We start from the raw sequence: 26,306 nt of genomic DNA on the forward strand, positions 1-26,306 counted from the left end.
CAAGGCATGCTATGCTTGAATGACAGGAACACGCAAAATTAGCCAAGTTAATTTTCTGTTTCAAGACCTGTAAAATATTTACCACCATGAGCAAACTCCTGTGTGTAATGCCTACAGAACAGGCCTTTAAAAAGCTGAAATACCAGTAAAAGACATGCTTCGGTGCACACTCTGCTGAATACTTGGGTTGACATTAACATGGAATGAGTATGTGTGTAGCAAGTATATGAAATTTTAGCCCAAACATTGGAAGATAACCTATTAATGAAAAAGTTAGTTAATCTGCTTGAAAATCTCTGACAACAGAGCAAATATTGCTGGCTCCCTTATGTGTTGTGGGATTGGAAGAGACATAGGGTCACGTTTCCCATTTCTGGGGCTCTTCCAGACCCTGTAGGTGGTTGGAAGGTGTGGGTATGTTTTCCAAAAACTGTCTTTGGAGCATTAAATCACTTGGCTTATGACACTGAATCTGTCATGTGCCAGTTGTCATGCCCAGAACTTGTCTCAATTCCACGTACACCACGTCTGCTACTTCATGGAGCTGGCTACTTTTTTGCAGGGCTATAAAACATTCTTTTGCAAGTTCCTTGAATTTCTTGGTTGTGACACCTAAATGCAGTCCAAGGATTTAAAACTGTGTGTCACACAGTAGTGTTTTACATACCAAGGTATTAGCGATTGACTTCATTTATGTAGAAAATAGTCACCAGGCTTATATCTTAGCAGCATCCAAATCAGATGCACAGCTTTTCCACAGGATGTTTTCTGTGATAACGCTAAAAATAGGCACTCACAATAGGAGCAATAGTGGAATAACATAATATACCTGAAATCCAGGAAAGATGCCATTTCCCTAAGCAAACACATAGAATAGGGCAATCACATTTTATGGGAGAAAGCCTATTCTGGAGGATCAGTTCAAAAAGGAGCCAGATGAGAGTCTTTGTTTCCACCATGAACAGCGTTAATGACTGGTATTTCTGCAGAAGAGAGGGAAATCATAGAATCATAGAATCATTAAGGTTGGAAAAGACCTCTAAGATCACTGAGTCCAACCATCAACCCAAATGGAACAAGTGTCTGGGGAGAACAGAGGGGGCATTTCACAGAAGTTGGAAAAATTTGCACTGTAATTCAGAAGATCTGGCCTTGAGGCAAGATGGTTGTACTGGTCTGTATCTGCTTGGCCGTCTTTGTGCTGAGTTTGCAGATCCTTTGGCAGGGGGACTTTGTCTTTGCATGTACAGCTTCTAGCACAGTAAGCCACAGGGAGATCTCGAGGCCATGGGAGCAGCAATCAGTGAGGCTGTGACTTTGCCCTCAGTTCTGAGCCTGAGATGCGTTGTGCTCATCTCTGGACCCAAGTCACCTTGCTGTTGTTTTTGCCATCAGGTTTTAATCCCATGGTCGTCATTGCTGGTGTGACTGGTGTTGGTGTGTAATGACAAGTGCAGGGGGGTGAGAAGCAGCAGGGACTATCCAGGCTGACTTGAGTCCAATAAATAGATACTTCTAAGACAGAGATGCGGAATGTATGTTTGAGATGGGGGATGAAGGTCTTTTCCTCCTGAGTCATTTCCAGCATTTTAATACATTCCTAGTGAAAGGGCTCAGTTCTCCTTGTGCTTTCTGTGCTGTTCAAGGTTTCTCTGAGTTGATGGCTTGTTGGATATGGAGTGATCCCCAGAGCTCTACCCATGCCCAAAAGTCTCAGAGAGCAGGAGTAAGCAATATTGGACTATGGCAATTGTCAGTTAGAAGCCTGTTCCCATATGAAGGTGGTTAATCCTTACTTTACCATGTGTTTTGTGGATAAAACTTTCTGAATTTATTTTTTGCAGTCAGATCTTACAAAGCAACAGAATGGATTCAAAATCACCTTGAAAACGTTAGAGGACAACTTGCTCTCTCGACTGTCATCAGCATCTGGGAACTTCCTGGGAGACACAGCGTTGGTGGAGAACTTGGAGATCACTAAACAGACAGCTGCAGAAATTGAAGAGAAGGTACAAAGACAGTGATAGCCTAGAGAAAAGCATGTGTGTGATTTTAACTTCTTTACTCTGACCATCTCTGTCCCTTCTGCTGAGTAGAGAGTAGAAAGTGGTATAAATTGCAGTGTTCTCCATTCTGGACAGCTTCAGGCCATTTAGTTCTTTGAAGCTTTTGTATGTTAAATGGCCTATTTAAGACCAAGAGAAAACATTAGTGCCTGATGTAAAGACAATAAAATTTACACACTGTATCAAGGCAGCTTTAAAGTGTTCCAGCATAATCCTGAATACATCACACTTCCTCAATTAAGCTGGATTTTAGTATTGACCGGGGACTGGAATCTGTTGAGTTTGCCATCTCGAGTAAATCTGCAAGAACTTGGCTATTTCGTACGCTTCCATTCCTTAGAGTATAAATCAGCGTTTGTATTAGCTGTACAGTGTCAGCATTGCCACCTACCTAGTTCACCTTGCTGGCTAGATGGGGTTAGTAAAATTCAGAGTGGTTTTCCCCTGCCACTGAGGGAACTTGAGAAGTGTGGTTGTCATGCCAGGATTGCGATAGGACTCTCGTATGGCCATTCTCAACTGCTTCCCTCCGCAGTCCTCCCCTCGTCACAGCCTACACTTGTCCTCCTCCAGCCCACTAAGCCCATGCTGCCTGGGTAACTTATCCACGTGCTGGGGTCGGGCTGGAACTGCCTCTCACTTCCCAGAGCTGTAGCTCCAGCGACCAAGGAACTAAGTGATCCTCCACATTAAACACTGGAATTATTTCTGCTAGATGTTCGTGGTACATCAGATGCATTCAACTCCTTAAGGAGGGTTTGCTTGAACCCCCAAAGAGGATGTTGAAGGGATGTTTTGACCTGGCAAGCTTGGCATCTCCCTCTTGAAGTAGGTGTTCTTGAAGTGCTTCGATTTCTAAACAAGTTGTGGTTCTAAAGCTGGTTACTGCCAACTCTGTGGCAATGGGGATGAATTTTGGAGTTTGCACCTGTTTTTTATGAGTTTGGTACCCACATGGAAAGCTGTCTCAGGGCCCCGTTAGATGTCTGCTTCTCAAGCCAACTCTTACTCTCTTCTTGGTCTGTCTACCCAAAGACAAATGTTCAGCCAACATTTTCCTTCCTATGGAAGTCTTTCCTGCTCTGTTTATGGAAAGCAACTGTCTTCCCCACCTCCGGATTTTATTTTACTAGATTTATTAATCGTTTTGGGGATAGGATATCTAAAAGTTAGTTGCCTAAGTCTAAGCTAGACTCTGGGTTCCCTTTATAGTCAGTGGAGAGACATGGGTGCTGCCAGAACGGGGGTTCATCTGATGTAGAGAGGATGATTCATGGCTCGTGGATGCTAGTTTCTGCAGTAGATGTTGAAGCTGCTCTTTGGGCGACTTGCATATTACAGTCCATCATTGCTCATGGGGATGTGCAAACCGGCTAATCCCAACATGTGTTGGTTGCACACAACAGATTAAGGCTTAGCCTGTGCTTCGCTGAGAAGGTTTGATATGGTCCAGCCAGATGTGCTCACACCAGCTCAGGTGACAGCAGAGGGAGATCCAGTGACGTGCATTTTGGTGGCTATCATGCCCTGCTGGCTTGTACAACGTGTGCTGAGCCCTTTTCTGCCACATCCCCATTGCATGGTTTGCTGAGCTCGGTGGATCAGCATCAGCTCGGCAGCATGTGGCTGTGTTGCAAGACACTTATGACTGTACATAGCCAGAGCCTAAAATAATCCCAGAGAGGCTTGAGGATGTCACTTTATGCTCTGAAGTGGAATGAGAGAATGAACAGGGCTGAGAACAGGTGATGTGTCTGCCAAAAGGATTTTCACCGTGTCCATGACAGCAGCTATGCAGACACCTGGCCAGCAAGGTCGGAGTGCGTTAAATGTTGTTGAGGAAAGGCAGCAAATAGCCGTTGTAAATCAGCAGTTCTCAGCCTTGGGGGAAGCTGCCTGTGGGGAAGAGCAGCACTGTGTTATTAATGACCTGCACAGGAGGGGGGCAATTAGCAGGAGAAACTCATTGATGAGAAAAACAATTCCAGTTAGTAAGGAGCAGGGATCCTAGTGAGAAGCCTGGAGGGGGCTCGGGAAAACAGAGGATTGGGCAACAGGGTGGTAAATGCAGTTAAATGGAGAATATGACGGAGGAAGGGGGATGCTGGGAGCAGGCAGCTCAAGCTTGGCTGCACCATGGTCCCTGCAGTGGTTGCATGTGGGTTGCCACAGCTTGGCCTGATGTCTTTATGGCAGATGTCAACCCTCCCCTGGGCTGCATACTCAATTCACAAAGATGTTCTCACAGTAATTTCGTTCTGTGTTTTCCTCCCAGGTCCAGGAGTCTAAGGTGACAGAAACCAAGATTAATGAGGCCAGAGAGCACTACAGGCCTGCTGCTGCGCGGGCCTCTCTGCTGTACTTCACCATGAATGATCTCCATGCCATCCATCCCATGTACCAGTTCTCTCTGAAGGTATTGTCCCCATGAGTCGCAGGCCGAGCCCACGGCTGCGGGAGGCAGTGCCGCTGCCTCTCTCTCTTACTGAGGTTCCAAGTCATCGTATTGGGCCTCTTGGGGATATTTGAACTCCCAGACAAAAAGGACATCTAACCTAAACCATTCTGTTGGTTTTGTTTTATGGAAAAGTTTCCTGTAATTTATTTCTTTATATGTCTACTTAATATACATTACTTTTAACTTGCGTTGCAATAGTGTTTAGCACTCATTGAGAAACATTTGTCCAAAACTCACTGCAAATGCTGAGCAAAGCACGTTCATCGCTGCCCTCGGTGGAAGGAGCAGGGTTTCAGCAACACCTGCAAAGACCCAGTGAAGAGCGGTCTGAATGCCAAAAGAAAATGTCCCTTTGTGTTGAGCACTGAGTGTGGGCCAGGGTCCCTGCTCGGCTTTGAATTTGCCAGTCAGCCCACCGCAGGTGGTCAGATTGGGATCAGGTTAGATAAGCCTTAATTAGCTTTTCTTTCTTTTGCTTGGTTTCTTTCTAAGCAGTTGAAGTCTTGTGGAAAGACACAGTCTGACTTAGCGATGCATTAACATCCTTTATTACTAAAAATCCAGGAAGTTTCTTTGCAAAGCCATTTGTTCTTTCTTCCATATTCACAGCCTTGGCCTGGCGGAACAAGGTGAGCAATGGATTTAAAAGAGATCATATGGGGAAAGAGCCAACAAAGTACTTTTTTCTATGTATTTCATATATTTATGCACAGAGATTTTGCACAGCATTGGGAGTCACTTGCTCCATTAGTTAATCTTTTCTTTATATTTATATTGGTTCTGTATCTGTGATGTCATCAGGGTCATAATGCCTGTGCAGATATTTCATAAGTTAACAGGAATTGCCACAGCCCTTAACAATTATCCAAGACCTTGATGTTGAAACAGGCCTGACTTCCCAAACGACATGGTATTAAAACATCGCGTCAGTCTTTAAACACAGTCCTGTCCCACTGAGACATCACCAGGGATTTATTGCCACCTTCTGTACAAAAGGCAAGTCATTCCTACTTCTTCTTTACAACACAAGACAGGTCCCCAGCAGCTGGGCTTTCAGGAGCTTGGGTGCTTCCTACATTACAGTTACAAAAGCCTTTTAGGTAGTCAACAGCATGGTGTGAAATCTAACTTTGGTTAGTGTCTGTGTACGGTTGGTATGAAGGAATAGGTAGTATGTGCATGACTTGAATGTTCACTGCCTTTTGGTATGGGCCTGCATACACGCTTCTCTACAGTCTGGAGGAGTCCTCTGGAGGGCTGTGTTTCTGCTCTTCTCACAATGTTGTGTGGCTGTCAGACAGACAAGCAAGCCTACAGCCTAAAATATCCTTAGACTAGAAGTCCAGATGGGATTTATGGGTGTGTTACCACCTTGCAGTGTGGCCGCTGGCAGTCTCAGCTACAGGCATGCTCATGATGGCAGTATGAACACCCCAATGGGGACCATGCTGGGAGAGAGACCACTTCTTCCCCTGTGCTCCTAAAATAAACGTAGAAGAGACATAGGCCAAAAGGGTCTGTGCTCCAAAGGCCTTGCTACTTTTCTATCTTGTCTAAATAGACTACCCTTCCCTACATAGCAAGTGTAGTTCTGTAGTACGTGGACATGTTACATGGAGAACTAGAAATGATGTCCGTCCTTTGGAGACATTCCCACCTGGACCTGTTCTCTCCAGAACACCTGGAGAACATTTCCAACATGACAGGTTGATTTCAATGTAATTATTACTACTCATAATGATGGGGCTGAACAGTCCCACTTGCCATGTGGCAGCAGAGCCCAGTTGGAAGCGAGTAGCTTTTGTGGGAATGAGAACATGGCCATGTTTTCCAAGTTTCTTGACTAGCTTTGAGATACCAGTGCTTCTCTTCAAGGCAGGTGTGAATAGACTGAGACTCCACTTGCCACAATAGAGGAGATAGATCTTTAGAACAAAATATATGACCAGTAGTGAATTCATACTTCATGTCTTTGCTTCATGTTTGAGCATCACTTAATCAGTTGGTTTCTGTTCCTTGAGTGGTAGGAAGTGGAGTTTCTTTCAAGCCATATCCTCTACCTTTGAAGCTGCTTGGGCAGGGGTCCCCTCTTTCTGTGCTCTGCATGTGCTGCCCAAGACACTGGGGAAGTCTTGGTCCCTGGGCAGCTTCTAAGGACCTGCTGCAGTAAAAATGAAAGTGCAGACAATCCCTTGCCTTGGCAGAGTAGTCTCAATAGGTCTGGCCAGTAGAGACCCGAGAACCTTTCAGGGTATTTATAGAAGAGTTCTGGTTTTAATGTTTTAATAAATAGAAGACTTTTTTTTATCACAGGAGAAAGGTACTTTGAGGGATGGAGGGATAAATGAGATGGCATCCTAGTCTAGAACTTCTTCCAAATGATTTTTTACCTTGACAAGTGACCTGGAAAAAGTAATTGAGAAGAGAATACAATATTTTGAGCCTCATCCACAAAGAAGCTTTTCTTTTTGATATCTACAACTCATATATTGAAATAATTTTACCAGGAAAATGTACAGAATATCTTTTGTACAAGGATGCCCTTTGAAAGATTCATTCCTTACACATACATAATAGATACAGGAGTTTCTGAGGTTTCACTTTTAATCTACGTCTTCTGTATTTTGTTTGTTTTATGTTGTCCAGTTGACATTAGCATTGTGTATAAATACATAGACAATTATTGGGTGAAATGTTTTTATCTAATAAATTTTGATGATAGATCATAAAACATGGTGTAAAGATGCACAGACATGATTTTAAAATACTTACCACACAGCCCATTATAAATTAGAGCACACAAGATTTATATGCTACTCTGCAGCATGTTTTAACACAATTTAAAGAAATGTTAAGCAGGAAAATGTATTTCTCAATTATTTAATAATGGAGTAGTTATCAATGTTACTTTAATTTGTTGAGGCATCATTTTTCCTTTGTAGAACCCTAAAAATAATGCTGCCAACACAGTCATGCCTTGTCCAGTTGGTGCTATTAATTTGTATTGGCCTGGTTATTTCCTATTAACTGGGTCCCAGTGTATGGAGCCTTGCATTGCTAATCAGGATTTATGCTTTTTTTTCTTCTTCTTTTTCCAGTTGCATTTGATCATTTGCTAATGGGTTTTCTTCGGATGGCTCTGAAAGTTTTTTGTCTTTTCCTTTAGATCAGAAATGTTATTACAAGAATCCTTAGTATTTTATATAAGAGCGTCATTCTCGATGCATGCACCCATCCCCGAGGGGACTTTACTGACTGGTAAATCCCATTTCCACAAGATTAAGTCCTACCTGCCCTTCTCATCTAGTCCTTTGCTGAATCCAGACAGTAAAATACTCATGGGACTTTTTTTTTTTGTATTTAGGGGAATTGCTTTCTTCTAAGTTGAAACATTTGTGAAATGGCAGGTATGCTTTCCTCTGGGAATGCCACTGTCTTTTGGCTCAACATTTGCAGAGAAAGCGGATCATGTAATCCCTATGAAAGAACACATTTGGTCAGAGAAATGTTTCCTATATCCATTGTGTCTTAATTCAGTCAGCCTGTCTCTGCACTACTGTCTCAAGCCCAAGAGAGCGCAATGTCACAGGGAATGTCATCATTCCCTGTCTGTATGTTCCTGAAAAAGCAGCTAAAGGCAGATAGAGAGTCTGGTCTCTAGATGTGTTCCTCTGCCTCCTGGAGCTGGTGGGCCACACTGCTGGGCAGATGGGAATGCTTTGTTTGTGGCCCCAGAGATACGGTATCTGAGTTGGCTTCACTTATTGCAACACTTCAGGTGATACCCAGGAGCATGCAAAGAGCATCTAGAAACCACCGGTGTCCTTCTGTGTCTCCTCACCTAGGCGTTCAGCATGGTGTTTCAGAAAGCCATTGAGAGGGCACTTCCAGATGAGAGCCTGGCAGTGCGTGTGCTGAACCTCATCGACAGCATTACCTTCTCTGTGTTCCAGTACACAACCCGGGGGCTGTTTGAGTGTGATAAATTGACCTACACCGCTCAAGTTACCTTCCAGGTAAACATCACCATTTCATGTAATTTGTATGCAATGATTGATTTTACAGGCAAAGATATTGGCATGCAGAGAAAGCTCAAACTATCACAGCTGTGGCCTTCAGCATCAGAGCAGCAGAGGGCTGGGGAACTGATTTTCTTCTCTGCTTCTCTTGCTGATAACAGTCACAGATGCTGTGTTTGATTTGCTTTATGCTGACAAATGGTTGGTTGAGAGAGTAATACCTGCTTGCAGGACCTGAAAAAAGGGCAAAGCAAGCTGGTCTTGAAGGCTTATTGGTTTTATCCAAAAGAAATGCTTGCTACGTAGCTGTTGTCTTTTGTCTAGTATGTTGGTATAATTTTTATGCAATGTGAGCAAGGAGACCTTTGTATATCCCTACGCTGAAATCAAATTCAATCAATAAATAGTGCTTGGCATGACGTTGCAAAGTTGTTATTAAGTTTGTGCAGTGAATGACTGTGTAAATGCCCTGACATGTAGAACACAGATACGGACCAAGTTTGAACTGCTGAAATGCTGTGCAGGTCTAAGTCAAGTGTCACTTGATCCAGTGATTGCCATGATTTTTTTAATTCTATATAACAAAATACTATGTGTAAAAGGGAAAGTATGTATATATATGTATACACACATATATATACATATATAAAAAAATGGACTGTAACAATATATTTAGTAAATAAATTGTCTGTGTGTAAAAAGTTAGCTTATATTTTGCAATGTCAGTCTTAATTCTGACCCAAAGGATACCTACATTTGCTAATATATATCTCTAAATAAAGTATTTAATTAGCACACATTGTGCTTGTAACTACACTAAGCATTAAAAATAGTTAATGGGTCACTTTAAGCTCCAGCATCCACAATTTCAGTGTGTGGAGGCAGTTGAGTGATGAGGCACAGGATTCTCCCATATAAAAAAGCAGTTGGATCTTGAACTGAGTACCTCATTACCATCATTGGTGGAAGAGGTGCCTGGCACACTTCATATGCCGTTGCCCAGTGGGCAATAACGAGATACAGTCTAGGATCTGTAACAAGGAAATGACAAACTTGCAACTCCAGCACTGTTCTTTTTCCACCCAGAATTGCTGTGCAGGGTTTTGAAGTTTGTCTCTGAGATTTCAGAAGTCTGGCAGTGCACTTGGAGGAGTGGCTCCAACTGGGCTCATGAGCATGTATGGCTTTCCAGAATTACCTGGGACATTGCTCTGGCAGTCTTGCTTCTTGTACTCCCAAAGACCACCATTGGGGGTAAAGATATTGATAGTAGCTGAATGGCTCAGGTGCTCTCTGGTGTCTGAGACCTCAGGGACCTGTTTATTCTCTTGGTGCATGCACCATAATTTTTTGTTTGTTTGTTTTGTGGGGTTTTTCTTGTTTGTTTTTCAAAACACTTTCAGTAGGTCTCTACTTTCAAAATTGAAAAAGATAGTGAGAGATGGACAAGACCTTCATAGCATGCCCTAGGGATGCATGTTCTGGTTCCTTTCAAGAAAATTATCTGTTTCTAACTGCAGATATCAAGCACAGGGACCTGCAGCACACCCTGCAGCCTGTGTCTCTGCTGGCAGGGGCGACTTCTCAGTGTTCTGTCTGTGAACCTGGATCACAGCTCTTCCTACACAGTTTTCCCAAACTTTGGTCTTCTTACATTGCCAATCTCCATACTCATTCCTGGTCCTCTTTTGGGGAGACCCAAAGCACCTACCTGGCATGTTTCATCACACCCTTCCAACATGGGTTCTTTTTAGCCACACTTTGGTAGCTACATGAGTTGAATAATTAATCTGCTAGAGTATATTGCTGCTCTGTATCCTGGCTGCTCAAGGATATTTTGGATTTTTTTGAATTACAGATACTTCTGATGAGTAAAGAAATCAACACAGTAGAACTGGATTTCCTACTAAGATACCCAGCACAAACCAGAGTCACAAGCCCTGTGGACTTCCTGTCTAATCATTCCTGGGGAGGAATCAAGGTACCTGTTTCACTTGAACTGTGTGAAATCAGCATCCCTTATCTCCACTAAAAGCCTTTGAGCAGCCTTCAAGTTGGTCCTTATAGCATTTGGTGAACAAAGTTCTGACCATACATGAGAAGTAGCACAAAAATGCCACAGAAACGGAGAGTTCTGTAGGCACAAGACCGACTTTGTGGGCTCTTCATGACTGTAGCCCTGATGATTTGTGTGTCCCCAAGAAGGTGATTTTTCTCTCTGAGATTTAGGCTTCTCTCTCTGTAAGAGAAGAATGAGAATATCCTCTGGTTTTTGTGGTTATAGGTTGTAAAGGACATGAAGATCTTCACTGTCTTTGGGAGGAGGTAGGAATTTAAGGTAGATATGACCGTGCTGGGGACAGAGTAGTGACAGCTGACAGACCTTCTGCAAAAAAGTACTGTCATGGCAATGAGAAGGTCTAACAGCTGCCAATGTGTTTGGAGTGAGAGGTGAGGAAGAGCATCCCAAAGAGGTGCGAGTTATGCCATTTTTGCTGCTATTTGTCAACAAAATGTGAATTGTGCTGGATTTGATTCAGAAGAGTATGATTTGTTTTCTGGAAGGGGTCAAAATGTTCTTCAAATTAGGCATGCTCATTCACATCTTGTTGATCTAAGATTGTATCTTTTGTTTTATTGTGGCTTCTGATCAGTCTCTGGCACCTGCTGTGATTTAAGGAACAGTTTTATTTATAGCATGCTGCCTTCATGGGACATTTCTCTGGTGCTGTAAAGTAGGGAGTGAAGACATCCTGGTTTCATTGGGATAATTCTCAAATTTTCATCTGGGACATTGGGTTTTGCCTTTCTCTCCCTTCCACCATGCTGCACAGAGAATGTATCTGGTTCCTGGAGGGTGATCAGACAAACGTGAAATATCTTCAGCAAGGCCCAAAACACCTCTAATATTCTTTTCCTGTTTGTATTGTTTTGTGGAGCTTTCCAGAGTTTTGCAGGATCCCTGGCTTATGGTGCCACATGCCTTTCTAGGGAAGCACATGCTAGGCTGTGCCTCACTAGGCAAACACTGTCTTTTAAGGTAGCACAGAGTTGGAGCTCTAGGTTGCAGACTGCAGTTCAGAAGTCAAATGAAGCTGATGTTTCTAACCCAGGCCACACATAACGATTTCAGGTGGTAGCATGGAACAATTCATGCCAGATGTGTTTACCCTGACCAGGAGTTATCATCTCCGTCCCTTCACTGACAGTGAGGACGGGGCCTCTGCCTCATTCTGCAAACGCACGTGACCTAGCTCATGTTGAAAAAGTCACAATCACATTTGCAGCCACAAAATAAGCTTGGAACTTCTCGCTAAACCAGTCCTGTTCATCTTCTAAAAGGCATATTTCCATAATAATGGAGGAATTAAAAAAAGCTCTACATCCTTTAATCATTTTTTGTTCAGCGGTGGTGTTTTGCTGCTCAGACAGCAGCAGCTTTATTTTTCTTTCTCCGTTGAAGATAAATTAAATGGACACTTAGGGTCAACACACATAATCAGAACTCAGCCATCAAGCCCATGAAATACATGCTTTGCAACAGCATATTTTGTCTTTGGGCTGTGCATTCTGTATAGATTGTAGATGTACATACATATTATTGCTTGAAATCTCAGGCTTTCTCAACTTTGCTCTGTCCCTAGCCACGTTGATATATAGGGTGAATGGTGCATTTCAGTTCCTCTGGAGTCCTTCTGTGTTGGAGTTCTTCACTGCTTGGGAACATTCTGCACTGCAAAGCTTCTTTCTACTTCAGGCCTGTAAGTTTCCTCTGGAAGGTGAACTTCTTTCCACCACAGGTTGCAGAAGTTTCGGGCTCTGATTCTCATTTTGGAGATCCTTTTATGTATCTTAGGAAACATATTACTCTTGTAGTGCCCAAAGATGCCTTTGCTAGTCCTGCCTGCAGGTGGTACATTCTCCAAGCAGACACCTTCTAAGTTTGCAGAGAGTTTTCTTCTCTGTGAGATGATCCCTTCTGCTGGCCAGTTCCAATTCAATGTCAGTGAAATCGCCGTTCGTGTTCCCCATGTGCTTCATCACGATTGTTGCAATTGCATCACTACAAGTGATGAAGTTGGTACAGTTGCCAGCTCAGGATCACAAACACCAGAAGGAACATCAACTCCCAGTCATTCATCTTCAAGACTTTATTCTTGCATCACTATTTGACATGCCCAGGAGAACAGGCATTTCTGTGCATGCAGTGTCAAAGTACATAGCATACTCTGTCAGAGCCTGCTATGAGACCCGCAGTAAGGAACTTCTACTCCTCAGAGCTCAAACAGTGCCAGTGGCATCACTGAACAAGGTCTTTGGCCCTTTCCCCCAGCTATGTGCCCCAGCATCGTCCCCACCAGCAGCCTGCACTCCATCATCCCTCAGCCGTCCAAAACTGATGCAGTGTTGGGTATTTATCATGTAGTCATTGTGTGCGTGGAGTGGCTGGAGACTTATCCTGAGATAGGCAGGAATTGAGGGTGGACTTTCACCTGAAGTTGCTTTGTAATAACTGATTGTCTTTGAGATGAGCCCTTCCCATTCAGCTTCCTCTCTCCCACTGAGTGTCTTGGGGTTTTTGGTTGAGATGGAAACTATGTGATGCCGAGAAGATGCTTCTTTTCACACCCTTTTGCTGAGCTGTGAGATGGCAGGATGTAAATGTGTCCAAGTGTGCTGCACGCATCAGGTGTCTTCAGCCTCAGCGTGCATCTGCTGTCCCCATGAATTGCACATCTCGAAGAGTTGCAGTCACTAGTCAATAATCTACGCTAATTTTACGTATTTCAGGATTTTCGGATAGTGAATTCTATATTATCAGATACTGAATACTCTTCAGATTGTTTTTTGTGATGATTGTAGTATTGATTTTACTATAAATAATATGGCTGGTGTCAACTTTATTAGTGTTTATGTTCTATTAATATGTGTTGGTTTATTAGCCTTTGAGTTTTTGGCAACTCCAGTTACTTGAGGCATGGTTTTAGTACAATCACATTCTGTCATAGACTGCTATAATTAGGTTAATTAGTCATGGCTTCTATACAGCTTATTAGCAGGCTAAAATCTCCTTTTCTTTCATCAGGAAGATTAAGTGCTGTAATAAATTGTTTCTTCAACAAAGCTTGAGCAAAGTACATTTCAGATTCATATTTCAAATTCAAAGTGGAATTTAGCATTCTACTAATTTTTCACAGAAACATTGAAAATGCTCCTGCACAAACCTCTTGCCAGGGGTTTCAGGCCAAGATAGTAATGCCAAAAGAAATCAATATTTATATTAGTGGACCATTCTGTGCCTCCCATTTTGGGCATATTAACTTCAAAGGAAACCTCATCAAATGTTGAGGACTCTGGGCATGCAAATAGCCTTGTGTGACATGCCTTATTATTTATTGTTGTTGTTTGATTAATAATATATATAGGTTAATAGTCCTTTGCAGTTGTGCAGCTCATGATGCTGGAACATCTGACACACATTTATGATTTAGTTTTCCAGCTTCTTTCAGTAAAAAAGTTCAGTAAAAAGTTTCACAGAGCTTTTTGCTGTAATGTGTGTGCCACAGAAACTCAATATTTACCACTGAACAAAGAAACCCACGTATCTGTTCAGAAGGGCAAGCTTTGTAGAGAAGGGTAATATCTTTTATTAGATCTGCTGATAGACTGGAAAAAATAGGTAAGTTTCAGGCTTTTTAGTGCTTCTTTAAGCCTGAAACAGGAATTGAATTCAAACTATGTACAGGTCGAGAAAAACTGCTCTGAACTTAACTTGATTCTGTTCATCAGTCAGCCTATATGGGAGAAAAAATAGTACCTGTGGAGCCCCTGTGGAGGCACATTAGTTAGCTCTGGACCAAGGGGAGATGTTAGCAAAGGACACAGTCATTAATCTCAGTGCAAATACTTCCTCTGGATCATTGAAGGGTTAGTTAAGAGCAGGAAGGGGAGAAAATTGTATCATTTAATGAAAGTAGTGCTTTTGCTGAGTCCCTGGCTCTGGTCTTCAATAGAGTTGGTTGTTTCGGTTCTAAGGCCTGTCTTTTGCAGGTACTTGATAGTGATCTCTTGAGAAGTCAAGAGTATTCATTTACTCTTAATGAGGTTTTCTGTCTTTTTTCAATTTCCTTTATTACAGTATGTTACACTTTCCTCATCCTCTATGTTCCCAGTACTTAGCTTGAAGGTTTTCATTTCGGTTGGTACTTCTGAAAAAGTTTTTTGTGTGCATGCAAGGTTTTCCATTTCTCCTGACTCGGCTGTTGATAACTTTACTACCAATAATGTGTGGACACACCTTAGACCATGAAGGTACAATGATGCTACTGCTTGAACTGCACAGGACATCAGGCCACAGCCATATGCAAATGACCATCTTGATATTCTTGTTGCAAGATTGAACTTAACATAGAATCAGTGTAGAGGTTATCCTCTGTAGGGTTTTTCCCCCATTTTTTTCTTCTTTCCTTCACTGGAAGGTCTCCAGTGTCATAAGATGAAGGTGTTGATACCTGGATGGGAGGTGAGTATTGTCTGAATTGAATTGGGTTTTATGGTTGTTGGGTCTTCCCAACTTCTACACTATGTCGAGATTAACAAGTAAAATGGCCCAGCAGCTGTTTTCTGGCCCTGGCAGCACATGACATGGCACAGTGTGAATCCATACAGCGAAACTCCCCCAGCCTTCCAAACCAGAGAGATCTTATATATCGTTTACTGTGGACAGTCCCCGGAGCGTTTTACCCCCTGGGCTGTGTCCAGGCATTTTCTGGAGCAAACGAGTTGGCCAAAGTCAAATGTGAGCCAGCAACTTACTAGCAAACTGTGTGGCTCATGGTGAGCTTGTGCCTGGACCTCTTCTGTAGCCACAGATTCAGGAGCAGATCAGCAGGCAAGAAAAAAATGTGTATCTTCTCCTCGCTGTATAGGTGTGCTGGGTGAGATAGAAACTCCCTCTCCCCATCGTCTGTGACAATCTTACTCTGGAACAGCTTTATAGACGCATGAGTGTGGTTCTAGTCCAGAGCTAATATAATCTGCCCATCAGTAGGGCTTATTAGCTTAAGCAAAGCCTCACACGAGGCATAGTTATGCATCTTCTGTTCAGTGCCCAGTGCCAAAAGACCATGCCTCTGTTTCTTAGGGATTCAGCAGGGCAGTGTGTATTTGCCTAGAAAAGATCATATGAATGTACCCAGAGTCAAGCTGGGCTCTTCCTGAGCTTCACCACTACTAATGAAGCCAGTGGTCATGCCCTTATGGTATTCGTTTTCATGCTTGTCTTTGCCAAAACCAGCCCTTTTTAGAAGATGGGGGTGGTTCTCAGGCCACAGAGACTAGCTGAGGATTGGGTGAATGGATTTCCATGTGACCCTGGTGATCTCCGCTGTGAAACTCTCCCATGCTCCAACTCCCTCCATGCCATGCATTTCCTGGGGAGCTGTGTCCGTGTTGCCTCATGGCTTTGTGCTTCCTGCAGAACTGTCATCCCTGATCAATCGTGCATGCATCTGGCTCTCACCGCAGCAGCCTGTTCCCGCAGGCTGGATACAGGCAGCTCTGGATCTCCTTTGCACAGATACATATTTCCCAAGTCTGATTTTCTTTGTGATATTTTCTGCAGCGCCTCTTTATTGCTGAATGCAGATGTGTCCCATAGGGTAAGTGAAGCTCGTTAATATACAGCAAGAATACACCTGGACAGCTTGGATTACTTCTTCATCCCAATCATTTCTCTCATCTTTTTCTGAAGAGGAAGAATTTTCATTATGTAGATATGAAAACGCTACTGAAAGGGCATTGTTTAATAAATGTGGTGTTGAATAATGAGCTCTAAATACTGAATTCAGCTTTCGAGGAGGAGAACAGCAGTAGACAAAGTAGTATATTAACTCCGTGTTTATAATTTTGCAGAATGCAGATGATAAGATTGCGTGTGTGGCTTATGAGATAAAATACCAAATCATATATTTTACATTTAAGAAAACTGGATTTTTTTGACAAAAGAACCGAAATCTCTCTTCCAGCTTTCACTTTTTGTACTTTTTAGACACTGAAACTTTTCATTCTTGTCAAAGATTCATTGTGACACAATCTGCTGCCTAATATTGTGTTCTTTGCACATAAGCAAGGTCCTTTGATCAGGCTGGTCAGATATGAAAGGCTTGCAGCTCACAGCTTTCCATATACACTCAGAATTATTATTATGCCAGAAAATCATAGCCTTAATTAAATCTCTTCCATTAACTCAGTTCTTTAGATGTACAGCCTTTTAGCGCATCTTTGATAGAAAACATTGATTACGATACTTCGATGTGCATTTATCTGCTCTCATCTAGAAGTTTCCTAAGGACATTCATCTGTCCTCACCAGCACTCAAGTCTCAGAAAATGTTCCCAATGTCTCACAGAAATACTACTTGAGAACACTTTACCTTTTTTTTCCTTTTCTTTTTTAACCTGCTGGCTAACAATCTGATGTTTATCTGAAATACAGCAGAGATTTTGATCACATCAAATATTTAAAGACGTACTTTGTTGGTTTCATTGCAGAGTGGAAATTGAATTTTTCTAGATGCCTCTACAGCAGTGTCAGCCTCCGTCCTTCACTCTCAATCCACCCATGACACAAAGCCTGCTGTCAGCTGGTCATTTTGAATGTAAAAGTTCTTTCACCCTCTAAATGGAAGGAAAGGGAAGTAATTGCTCCATTAGAGTTATCTTTTAGATATCAAATGTATCTTTTTTAGACATTGTATATCTTTTGAGGTCCTATTGCTTTGCTTAAAAAAATAGAAAAAAAAAAACAACAGTTGCAGTGCACTCCTGAAAAGATGCGAGTGAACTGTGGACCCAGGAGTGACTGCAGAGAGATCTGATGGCTGAGTTCTGCTAGCAATTAAGGGTGTGCAAGCAGTCATCCCATTTTAAACATGATATACTGTACCTAGTCGTGTAAGATGCTTTTGGAAAGGCAATGAAGGCAAATGGCTTGGATTTGGCTCATCTTTATTAGTTCTTCCTTTTAAGCCCAGATCTGCCATAAAGGACCTGTTGGAGCTCCTTATTTCTGTAACATGGTAGATCTCATAAATGTTTCCTTTGCATGGCAGTGTTGGTTCACGGGAACAGCTGTGAAGACTGCAGATTACGTGCTCGGCTAAATTTTGATTGGGAACAATCTCTGGAACCCTCATGGTAACACCAAGGCTTTACCTGTGTTGAGGCACATGAAATGGCCTTTTGTGGAGGTACTCATGGTCTGTGTATCTTCCCCACCGTGTGACCACAGTGCATCAGTGGACCAGAGTATCTCCAATACCTGAATAGGAGCACCCTTGTGCAATGAATATAGTCTGACAGAGCCATGGGGCCAAGCTTTTCACTTCACTCAGAGTTGGCCCAGCCTCTGCTGGAGTCTGGTTTGATTTTTGAGTATTGCATTTTAAGAAAGATGCAGACCTTCTGGTGACAGGGTAGAGCAGAGCAGTGAGAAGTGTCAGATACCTGAAAACATGACTGTGAGAAGAGACTGAGGAGAGGGAGAAAGGGAAGGATTATGTCTGAGGGCCTCAAGATTAAAGGGACAGGAGGGTACAATCCTCAGAAAGTGTCCTCCGAAGGGGAAAGAGCAATGATTTTTGTGTATCAGTAAAGAGTAAAGCAAGGTGTATCTCAAAGTACGGCAAGAAAGATTCACACCAGACATTTGGAAAATCTTTGTGATCGGGGATAGTGAAGGACTGGCATAGATTGCTTGCAGTTTCCGTTACTGAGGGTGTTCGAGCAGGTCATGTGACATATGTATGAGGATTACGTCAGGGCCCTGAGTGCACTAAGGGACTCTGCAGCTTCTTTATTCTGGTTGCCTGTTCTCAAGGCAGATCTGCTATAACGCCACCATGAAACCTTGGATAAGACCATTGCTGTGAAAAGAACTGTGAGAAGCCTCATCAAAGGATGGGTCCATACGTATGTGTATATATATGTATATCAGGACACAGAATCATGGACCTTGAGAGCCTTCCAGCAGGTGACATCCTGGAACAGATGCTTCAGCTGAGCTCTTCCAGTCCATGAGACATATTTTCTCTTTAAGTTTTGCTGTACATTGGCACATGGTGATGGCTCATCTGTGATTTGTAACAGCCGAATCCAGGGAACTTTTCAGAAATACACAAAGTACCACCTTTCAGCTGTCCTCAGGGACCCATGGCCAACTTCTGGTTCTGGCTGTTTCTCCTATTTGATGGAGAGCGTCAAAGAGTGAAGAGGAAAATGGAGAGCATGGCTTGGCAGAACAGCCTGACTTTGCAAGGCCCATTCTCAAAACAACCTGAACAACCTTTGCAGAAAATGCAGGAAAAATGCCAATATGAACCTACCTGTGAAATATCTCAGGCAAAATTATGAAAATTTGGTGGGTGGTTATAAGCAACTAGAATACAAAGATTATGACTAAATCTCATTTCTGTTGCTGACCTTTCCTATCCAGTGAAGCTGTCTGTAAGAATGTATTGGTAGGAAGGACCTGAGTGCTGAAGTCATTGTTTTCTGATTCATGATACAGATTTCACTGGGAATTTTTCAAGAGAAGGTAGCGAGATCCAACTCATTACTCCTCAGAGCACTTCTGTTGTCCAACCGCAAGGTGCCTGCATTGTGTGATGTCCTAGGAAGGATGCTGTAGATAAACAGAAGGATGTTTTTGTACAGTGTCATGTCATGGCACTACATACTTTTTAACCCCAATATAATTTAGATGTGGGGAAAATGCAAGGAGGAATTTGAATGAAGATGGGGCATACAGTGCAGTGAGTTTGTCAGTCAGCTTTTATGAAAGAAATAAGGAGAATTAAAATAACATTTTTGTATTGAGAGGTGATTGAAGTTTGGCAAACCCATCATGTCTTTGTTTTTACCTTTGGTAGAGATTTTTATGAGTTGAATAATTCAGATAGTGCAGCTAAACAGAAAATAACACCTTCAGTGAATGAATAATACAACCCAAAACCTAGTATGGGAAAGATGGCAAATAATCCATCATTTTCTACATTAATCCTTCCAGTTAACAGTATTATTCAAATGGAGTAATTCATCTGCTTTTACGTCTACTTCCTGAATGATCCAATCTATCAATTCAAGCCAGATGCAAGATTGACTTTACCATTCTTCCATGAGCTGTCTTTCTCCAACTGTGGGGATGCTGGTTTTCCTAATGAGATTTGGGCCACCTGCAGAAAACGAAGGAAAGAAATTATGAATATTTGCAGAAACCTATATAAGCATAACTCACAGTGCACACGGACAGTGTAAGACCTTTAGAAGGTCTTTTGAAAATGTATGAGGTTGTTCCCAAGCATCAGGCATTCATACAGCTGCTCTGCTTTAACCCCATTGCAAAAGTTCACACACGAGCTGCTTCAAACTCTACAAGCCCATGTACAGAGAAGCAACTGGGAAGCTGAGTTGTGGTGGGACTTTCCCACACTTCCTGGGAACCTGCGTCCCTCAGGTTCGTGAAGCACAGCTCCAAAATGTAGAGCCAAGCCATGGCGACAGCTGCACAGCTCAAATGCTTTGAATTACTGGAGTGTTTCTAGACTTTGAATCCTGATGCTGGTATTGAAAACATTCAGTTGAACCTGGATAGCTTTGCTGTACACCTCACCTGACAACTGAAAATGATTCCCCTTCAACTGTCATTAGCCTATGGGCTGGGCTTGCTAAAAGCCAGTCCTTCCTGAGTACGTGTACATCGCTGCTGGGAACCACCCCTGCCCACTGAAACCCTTGCAACTTCTGCGAATGATGTTGTCAGGCTGTTGCCTTTCCAAAAGCAGGGAGTATCAGGATCAATTGCACAACTGCTGAGCACTGTGAACCTTTTTTTTGTGGAGCCTGCTTTGCTTAAAAACTGTATAAGGTAATTCATAAAAACACATCTCCTTAATTTTGCAAGTGAAATCATGACTAATTGTTAGGACTTTATCATCTCACAGATTATTAAAACGGTGAGAATATTAAATATAATTTCTTTCCAGTGTTGTCAAGTTGTGTGATTTTTATAGACAGACATTTGATGTTCAGTGTGTTCCTTATAGACCTCATTTTTTCAAGCAGAGGATTCTTTTTTTAAAAAGCAAGATACATAAGGAGCTAAGTCTGAAAGTATGAATCAGGTATAACCTGAAGACTCAAAAAGTAAGGATAGCTTTTTAAAAAAAACTCTCACTTTTTTTATTATGACTTTATTATCTCTTTTTAGAAACCACTCTCATGGCTGCTGGGGAACTTGGTAAATAGGTGTTAGAAGCTCACTCTGGCAGCAATGGTTTTACTTGCACCGTATTATTTTCCACACTGTTTATGTCAGCGCAGGGCATGGTAATGAGGAGCTGTTTTGACTTCCCTTGCCCCAGAGCTGTTCTCGTGTTCTCTGGGGTAGGGTATTTTAAATTATGGAAATAGTTTAAAATACAAAGCAATCTTTTTTTGTAAGAAAAATTTCCTTTAGAGCCAAGGGGAAGAAAACATGGAAATAATCTCCTTTTTTTCTTTTTTTTAGATTTTATAAAAACTTATGAAGCAATGCCTAAACTTGGGGCCAGTTTTGCCCAGATGGTATCCTTAGAATAACTGCCTGTAGAGATAAGAGCAAGTGTTTTCTCTAATAAATTTACAAAAGCTTGTTGTAGCATATCTGGCATTAGGAGATAAATTGCATGCAGTAGCAATGACACCAGACCTTTGAAGTTGTTCTTTTCACTAAAGACTCAGCCCATCCTCTGGAGGCAGCAAGCAGTGAGGAGAAACTGAGTGTATCACCTCCTCGTTGTGCCCATCTGCCTGGGACTTCTCCCTGTCCCCCTGAGACATTGTCTCTTTGCAAAGATCCCCTTTCACTTCTGGCCCTTCATTGACTGTCTGAAGGGCTGTGTGTTAAGGACACCTTGTAAGCATATCAGCAGTTGATCTGCAATGGCAACTAGGATTTTGTTCTCAAAGCCAATGGCTGATACATGTTGTATTTCCTACAGCTGTGGGGGGAAAGAGAGTACTTTGCATTTGTGAATGTGTGAAATTCACGGATCTGCTGACATATCAGCTCCAGTTTAAAGCTGGTTCTGACTTAGACGAGAAACTGTCAAAGAAAACCAAAGTGATAAAGCAAGTTGTTTGTGGTTCAGTGAATGAAAAATCATTTTCTCTGAGAAAACAATGAGACTTGCCTTGACATGGTGTGAAGAGACCTTTTTTGCTGGCAAAGTCTCATTTTGAGATATAAACTCAAGACCCTCCTGTTTCCAGCCATCAGAGATGATTATAGTGTGGGTTACAGAGAGAACTGGAGTCCTCCAGCCCTTTTGATCATATTTTATTTTGATCAATGTTTTTCGTCTCTCTCAATTTCCATGACAACTCTAATTGACAAATGTATTCTTCATTATGTTGACAAAAATAGCCACGCTACACAGGTTGATGTGTAGTACCCATCTGCTGTCCCAATGTACCATTCCTGCTTTTACTCCTTTTGCTTGGAAACAGTGATATATTATTGTTGGTCTAAGTTTCTTGGAAAATTTCACAGCAGAGGTATTGAAAAGAAATTTATATTCACAGAAAGATTACTGATTGAGATAGCTTTCACTGCACTGGCTTTTAAATAGCAGCATCTCTTATTAATACCATCACTCCTAATAAATGCAATTAAAATTGTTGACTAATGAAAATTTTTGTGTTAATTTATATAATACAGACTTTATACTTGTAATTAGAGCTTTCTTGATTCTGCAACATGTTGTTCAGGGAGAGAGAGACTATCATCTCTGATTACATGTCTGTCATTTAGTAAGAAGAAAGCAATTTTTCAGTCTCCCTTGTTAGCATCGACTAAGACACTTCTCGAAGCAGCAGCAGCCAAAGTTCTGAAGTGGTATTTTAAGTAAGTCACTTAAAAAGTCAACATTGTTAAGATGTTTTATATAAGCACTTGCACTGATGAATCCACTGAATTCAACATTTGCCATTGTATTGTGTTCAGCTATGAGAGATGCATCAAATATATTTATTGCTGCAAGGACAAGGTTTTGACAGATCAGAATATTGTTCCTGTAAATTTCAGTTTCTCATGTTCTGTGCTCTGGTTTTTAGTTTTCCACAGAAAGTGGCATGTGGCACTGAATTTGGAGCAAGTACTTCTGTCACTGACATTTCTCCATGTCAATCCTAATCCACACATGGAAACAACATCTGTTGAATCACTACTTTGCTCACACTCTTCTTCACAAAATTCTCAGGATTGCTGGGAGTTTGGCATGCAGATGGTCAGCACCAAATTGAGTCAGTCCATGCTGTAGCTCTCAAGTAGTATTGCAAGCACTCTGCTCTTATCTGTGCCTTTTGTGGAGGTATTGATGAAATTGTTACTTTGGGCAAGGCTTGATTTGTTGCAGAAGCATTTATAACAATATCTACAAGTACTTCTTTGCCTATAGCTCTAATTGTGGCCCTAGAGCACATGAACTGTGAGGAAAGGTAGAGCGATTTGTCCAGCTATGAGATGACAGAGCCAAACTCTCGTAGTTATTGGCAGTATATATTGACAGAATGTAATAAGGATCAATCGTGACAAATTGCAGGTAGGGAGGTTCAGCTTGAACATATTAAAAAAAAAAAATATCTTCTTTACCAGAAGGATAGTGCAGCTCTACAACAGGGCACCCAGAGAGGCTGAGAGAGCTTCATTTTAGAGGTCAGCATTTTGGTAGACAAAGCCATGGCTGACTTGATCCAGTGCTGGCTGTAGTCCTAGCCCGAGCACGAGGTTGGACTAGACACCTCCAGAGGTTTCTTCCAACCATTGCTTCTGTGATGCTGTGAGTGTATATTCAACAAATGTCCTGCGTCAATGGCACCCACTGGGAACAGCTTTATAACCTCTTTCTCTCTGTCATCCACAGGCATTCTCACTGCTAAAAACGCAAACTCATTTGTTATAAGGAGTCCCTTTTTCTGACTCCTTCCTTCCCCTTGTTTGCTCTCTGTGTTGAAGTACAGCTTCTAACTAAATTCAGTCTATTAGAAAGACCAAAGTTTTACACTGCTCTTGTCTTCTCATTGGGAAGCCTTTCCAGCGGGAAAGCATGGTTTTCCTGCAGTTTTTAGAGCAGAGTGGCCTTCAGTGTCTTCTGCCTCATTTGCAACAGCATCGTATCCAAGGCAATCTCTCAGCACTGCTGTCAGGGCATTTGCATGACTTTCAGAGCCCTTTGGCAAGTACATCTTTTTTCAGTTGATCTGAACAAGGTGTGACACCAGCATTTTTCAAGGAGCTTTCTCAGTCGCTTTCCATAGTGGAGCTGTACGGGGTGTGAGCTGGAACATGAATGGTGCAGAACACCTCTGCCCATCAAGAAGCTTCTGCTTCGCTCTGAGTGTCTCCTTCTGTTTCTATAGAAAATAGCTCATTCACTGTCTTTTATCCTTCACTTGTCTTTTCCACTTCATGTTCAACTGCTTACAGCTTCAGATTATGCAAAATGCTCTGAAAATGTTTGTTTCAGTGAGAATTTCTCTTGAAATCCAAAGAACCTTACAAGCTGTGCAGTATGTTTTGCCACCACTTGTATGAAAGATAATTTGGATTCTTTACTTCTCTGCATAACATTTATAGCTGCCACTTTCTAGCTACAAAATCTAGCTACATTTTCATTGTAATTATCATTTATTTACTGCCTTGCTCAGCTGTTCTTTGGGGCATTCTTCAGCTACCTGTTTCTGTTACAGACTTGTACCACCAAGAATTTAATCTTTGTGTGCATTTGGCAAGTATAAATCTGAGTGATTTTTTACAATGGCACAGTAGGTATGCATGCTTGTACAAAGAAAGCACCCACCCATTTACAGTTTGCACTATGTTTATTGAAATTTGTGGCTCCATGGTCACCACGACTGCATGGTGACATCTCACTGTTGTGGTTTCACAGAGCGTGTGCACCAGCCTATGCAGGTAGAGAGCTATATGCACAGGGGAACAGGGAGAGAAAAATAACTGCATGTGTATAAAGATGAAGATAATTAATATTCCAACTGTGAAATCCCTTAAAAAAAAACAGTTTTGGTGAGCATGGCATGCCTGAGTCTCTACTTAGCTTTGGATACTGAGCACCCTGGATACAAAAGCACGTTTTTCCATCAATTGTTGTGATTTTTGCTGCACAATTCTCTTTGTGTCTGTTGAAGCAGTAAGGAGACTGTTTGCAGACTTGCAGCTCATGGGAATGCCAACAATGTGCTCTCCTGTCAGACATGGGCTCAAAATTTCCAGCTCCCATCTAAATCAGGCATTTCTGGGATAACTGACAGTAGTAAGTGCTGGTTCAGTTCAATTCTGGTTTCAAAATAGGAGAGCAGATTTCTTCTCACTTTGGTTTATGGAGAACTGCATTGTGGATGATGCCAAATTCTTTTATCCTTTCCTGTATTGTCACTTCCAAACTCCCACATCTCAGCAACTCTCCTGCAGGGGAGAAGGCCTGGACGCCGTGTGTGGCTTCACTGGCTGGGGAAGGGCATTGCAGTGATGCGGGTGAGAGCATCAGGGAAGGCTGTGTTAGGTGCAGCATGATTTTAGAGCTGACATTCTGTGGGCAGCCTTGAGACACATTTCAGTTCAGAAGGCCTTCCATAAGTATGAAACTGTCCTCAGCCGTACTTTCCTGTGGCCTTGCAAATGGGCTGTGTTGATTCCTGTTCTGGTGACAATGTGCTGACAACAGAGTTAGGAAAAGGAGAATGGACAAAGTCTGATCCTGGTGGGTTTCTGGCTGTGTTTCCCAGGCTCCAGCTATGACCATTCTGGTGAAGCAAAACATGAGCAGTCAGTAATGTTAGAAAAACAGTTCAGAGGCATGTAGGATTGTTCTTCTGAAGACCTTCCTTGAATTTTTCCAGGCTCTCTCATCCATGGAGGAATTCAGAAACCTGGATCGGGACATTGAGGGGTCTGCAAAACGGTGGAAGAAATTTGTTGAATCTGAGTCTCCTGAAAAGGAGAAATTCCCTCAGGAATGGAAGAATAAGTCAGCTCTTCAGCGCCTGTGCATAATGAGAGCCATCCGACCAGATCGCATGACCTATGCTGTCAGGTAGGGGCACTTCTTTACTATCTCTGTAATGCTCTTGCTTAGCAGGCAACTTTGGGTCTGTGTTTTCTAGAGGACAGGAGTAATTCAGGAATATGTTTAGATTTATTTATTATAGAATGTGAGTTCTGCAAAATGGTTTCCTATAAAGGAGTCTGTTGAACGAGTCATCTCTGAACTCTGCAAGACAGACAAAACATTTCATTTAACTGGAATTTCTTGCTTAGGGAGATCTAACCCCAATATCACCAATAGTGATGGAGCAGTTTAACTAGCACTGGGTGAAGAGCAGACATGCCAAGTCAGAAATGAGCATCATCATACAGGTGTTATACATATGCTAGAGTCTTTTAATGATCAATACAACTTCTAGAGTTCATTAAGGTCTATTTTAGTTACTAGATCCTTTATGGCTGTTCCTTAAGCACAAGAATAAAGTGTAGAAGTAAAGGAAAGTCTTATAGAGGTTTTCTTTTTTTTTTTTCCCTTTAAAATGCTAGTTTTTAGCATTTGCTAGTTGTAAATTATGTAGTGAAGGTAACTAGGCAAGTTTAAACTTTATGAATGTATGCAAAAGCAATATGCTTGTTCCAGGAGAAACTAAAGGTCTTTCACTC

General features: G+C 42.0%; 1 protein-coding gene across 1 annotated transcript in view; it reads left to right on the forward strand.

Moving 5' to 3' along the window:
* DNAH9 (dynein axonemal heavy chain 9) overlaps positions 1–26,306 on the forward strand; it is a 182,891-nt gene that overhangs the window by 106,394 nt on the left and 50,191 nt on the right. Inside the window, exons 41-45 of the mRNA XM_075169769.1 lie at positions 1,849–2,009; positions 4,342–4,482; positions 8,370–8,540; positions 10,402–10,524; positions 25,499–25,692. Coding sequence (XP_075025870.1) covers positions 1,849–2,009; positions 4,342–4,482; positions 8,370–8,540; positions 10,402–10,524; positions 25,499–25,692 — 790 coding nt within the window. The remainder of the gene's footprint in view (positions 1–1,848; positions 2,010–4,341; positions 4,483–8,369; positions 8,541–10,401; positions 10,525–25,498; positions 25,693–26,306) is intronic.

The sequence above is a fragment of the Calonectris borealis genome, chromosome 20 (genome assembly GCF_964195595.1).
Source record: "Calonectris borealis chromosome 20, bCalBor7.hap1.2, whole genome shotgun sequence".
In the NCBI taxonomy this organism is placed as follows: domain Eukaryota; kingdom Metazoa; phylum Chordata; class Aves; order Procellariiformes; family Procellariidae; genus Calonectris; species Calonectris borealis.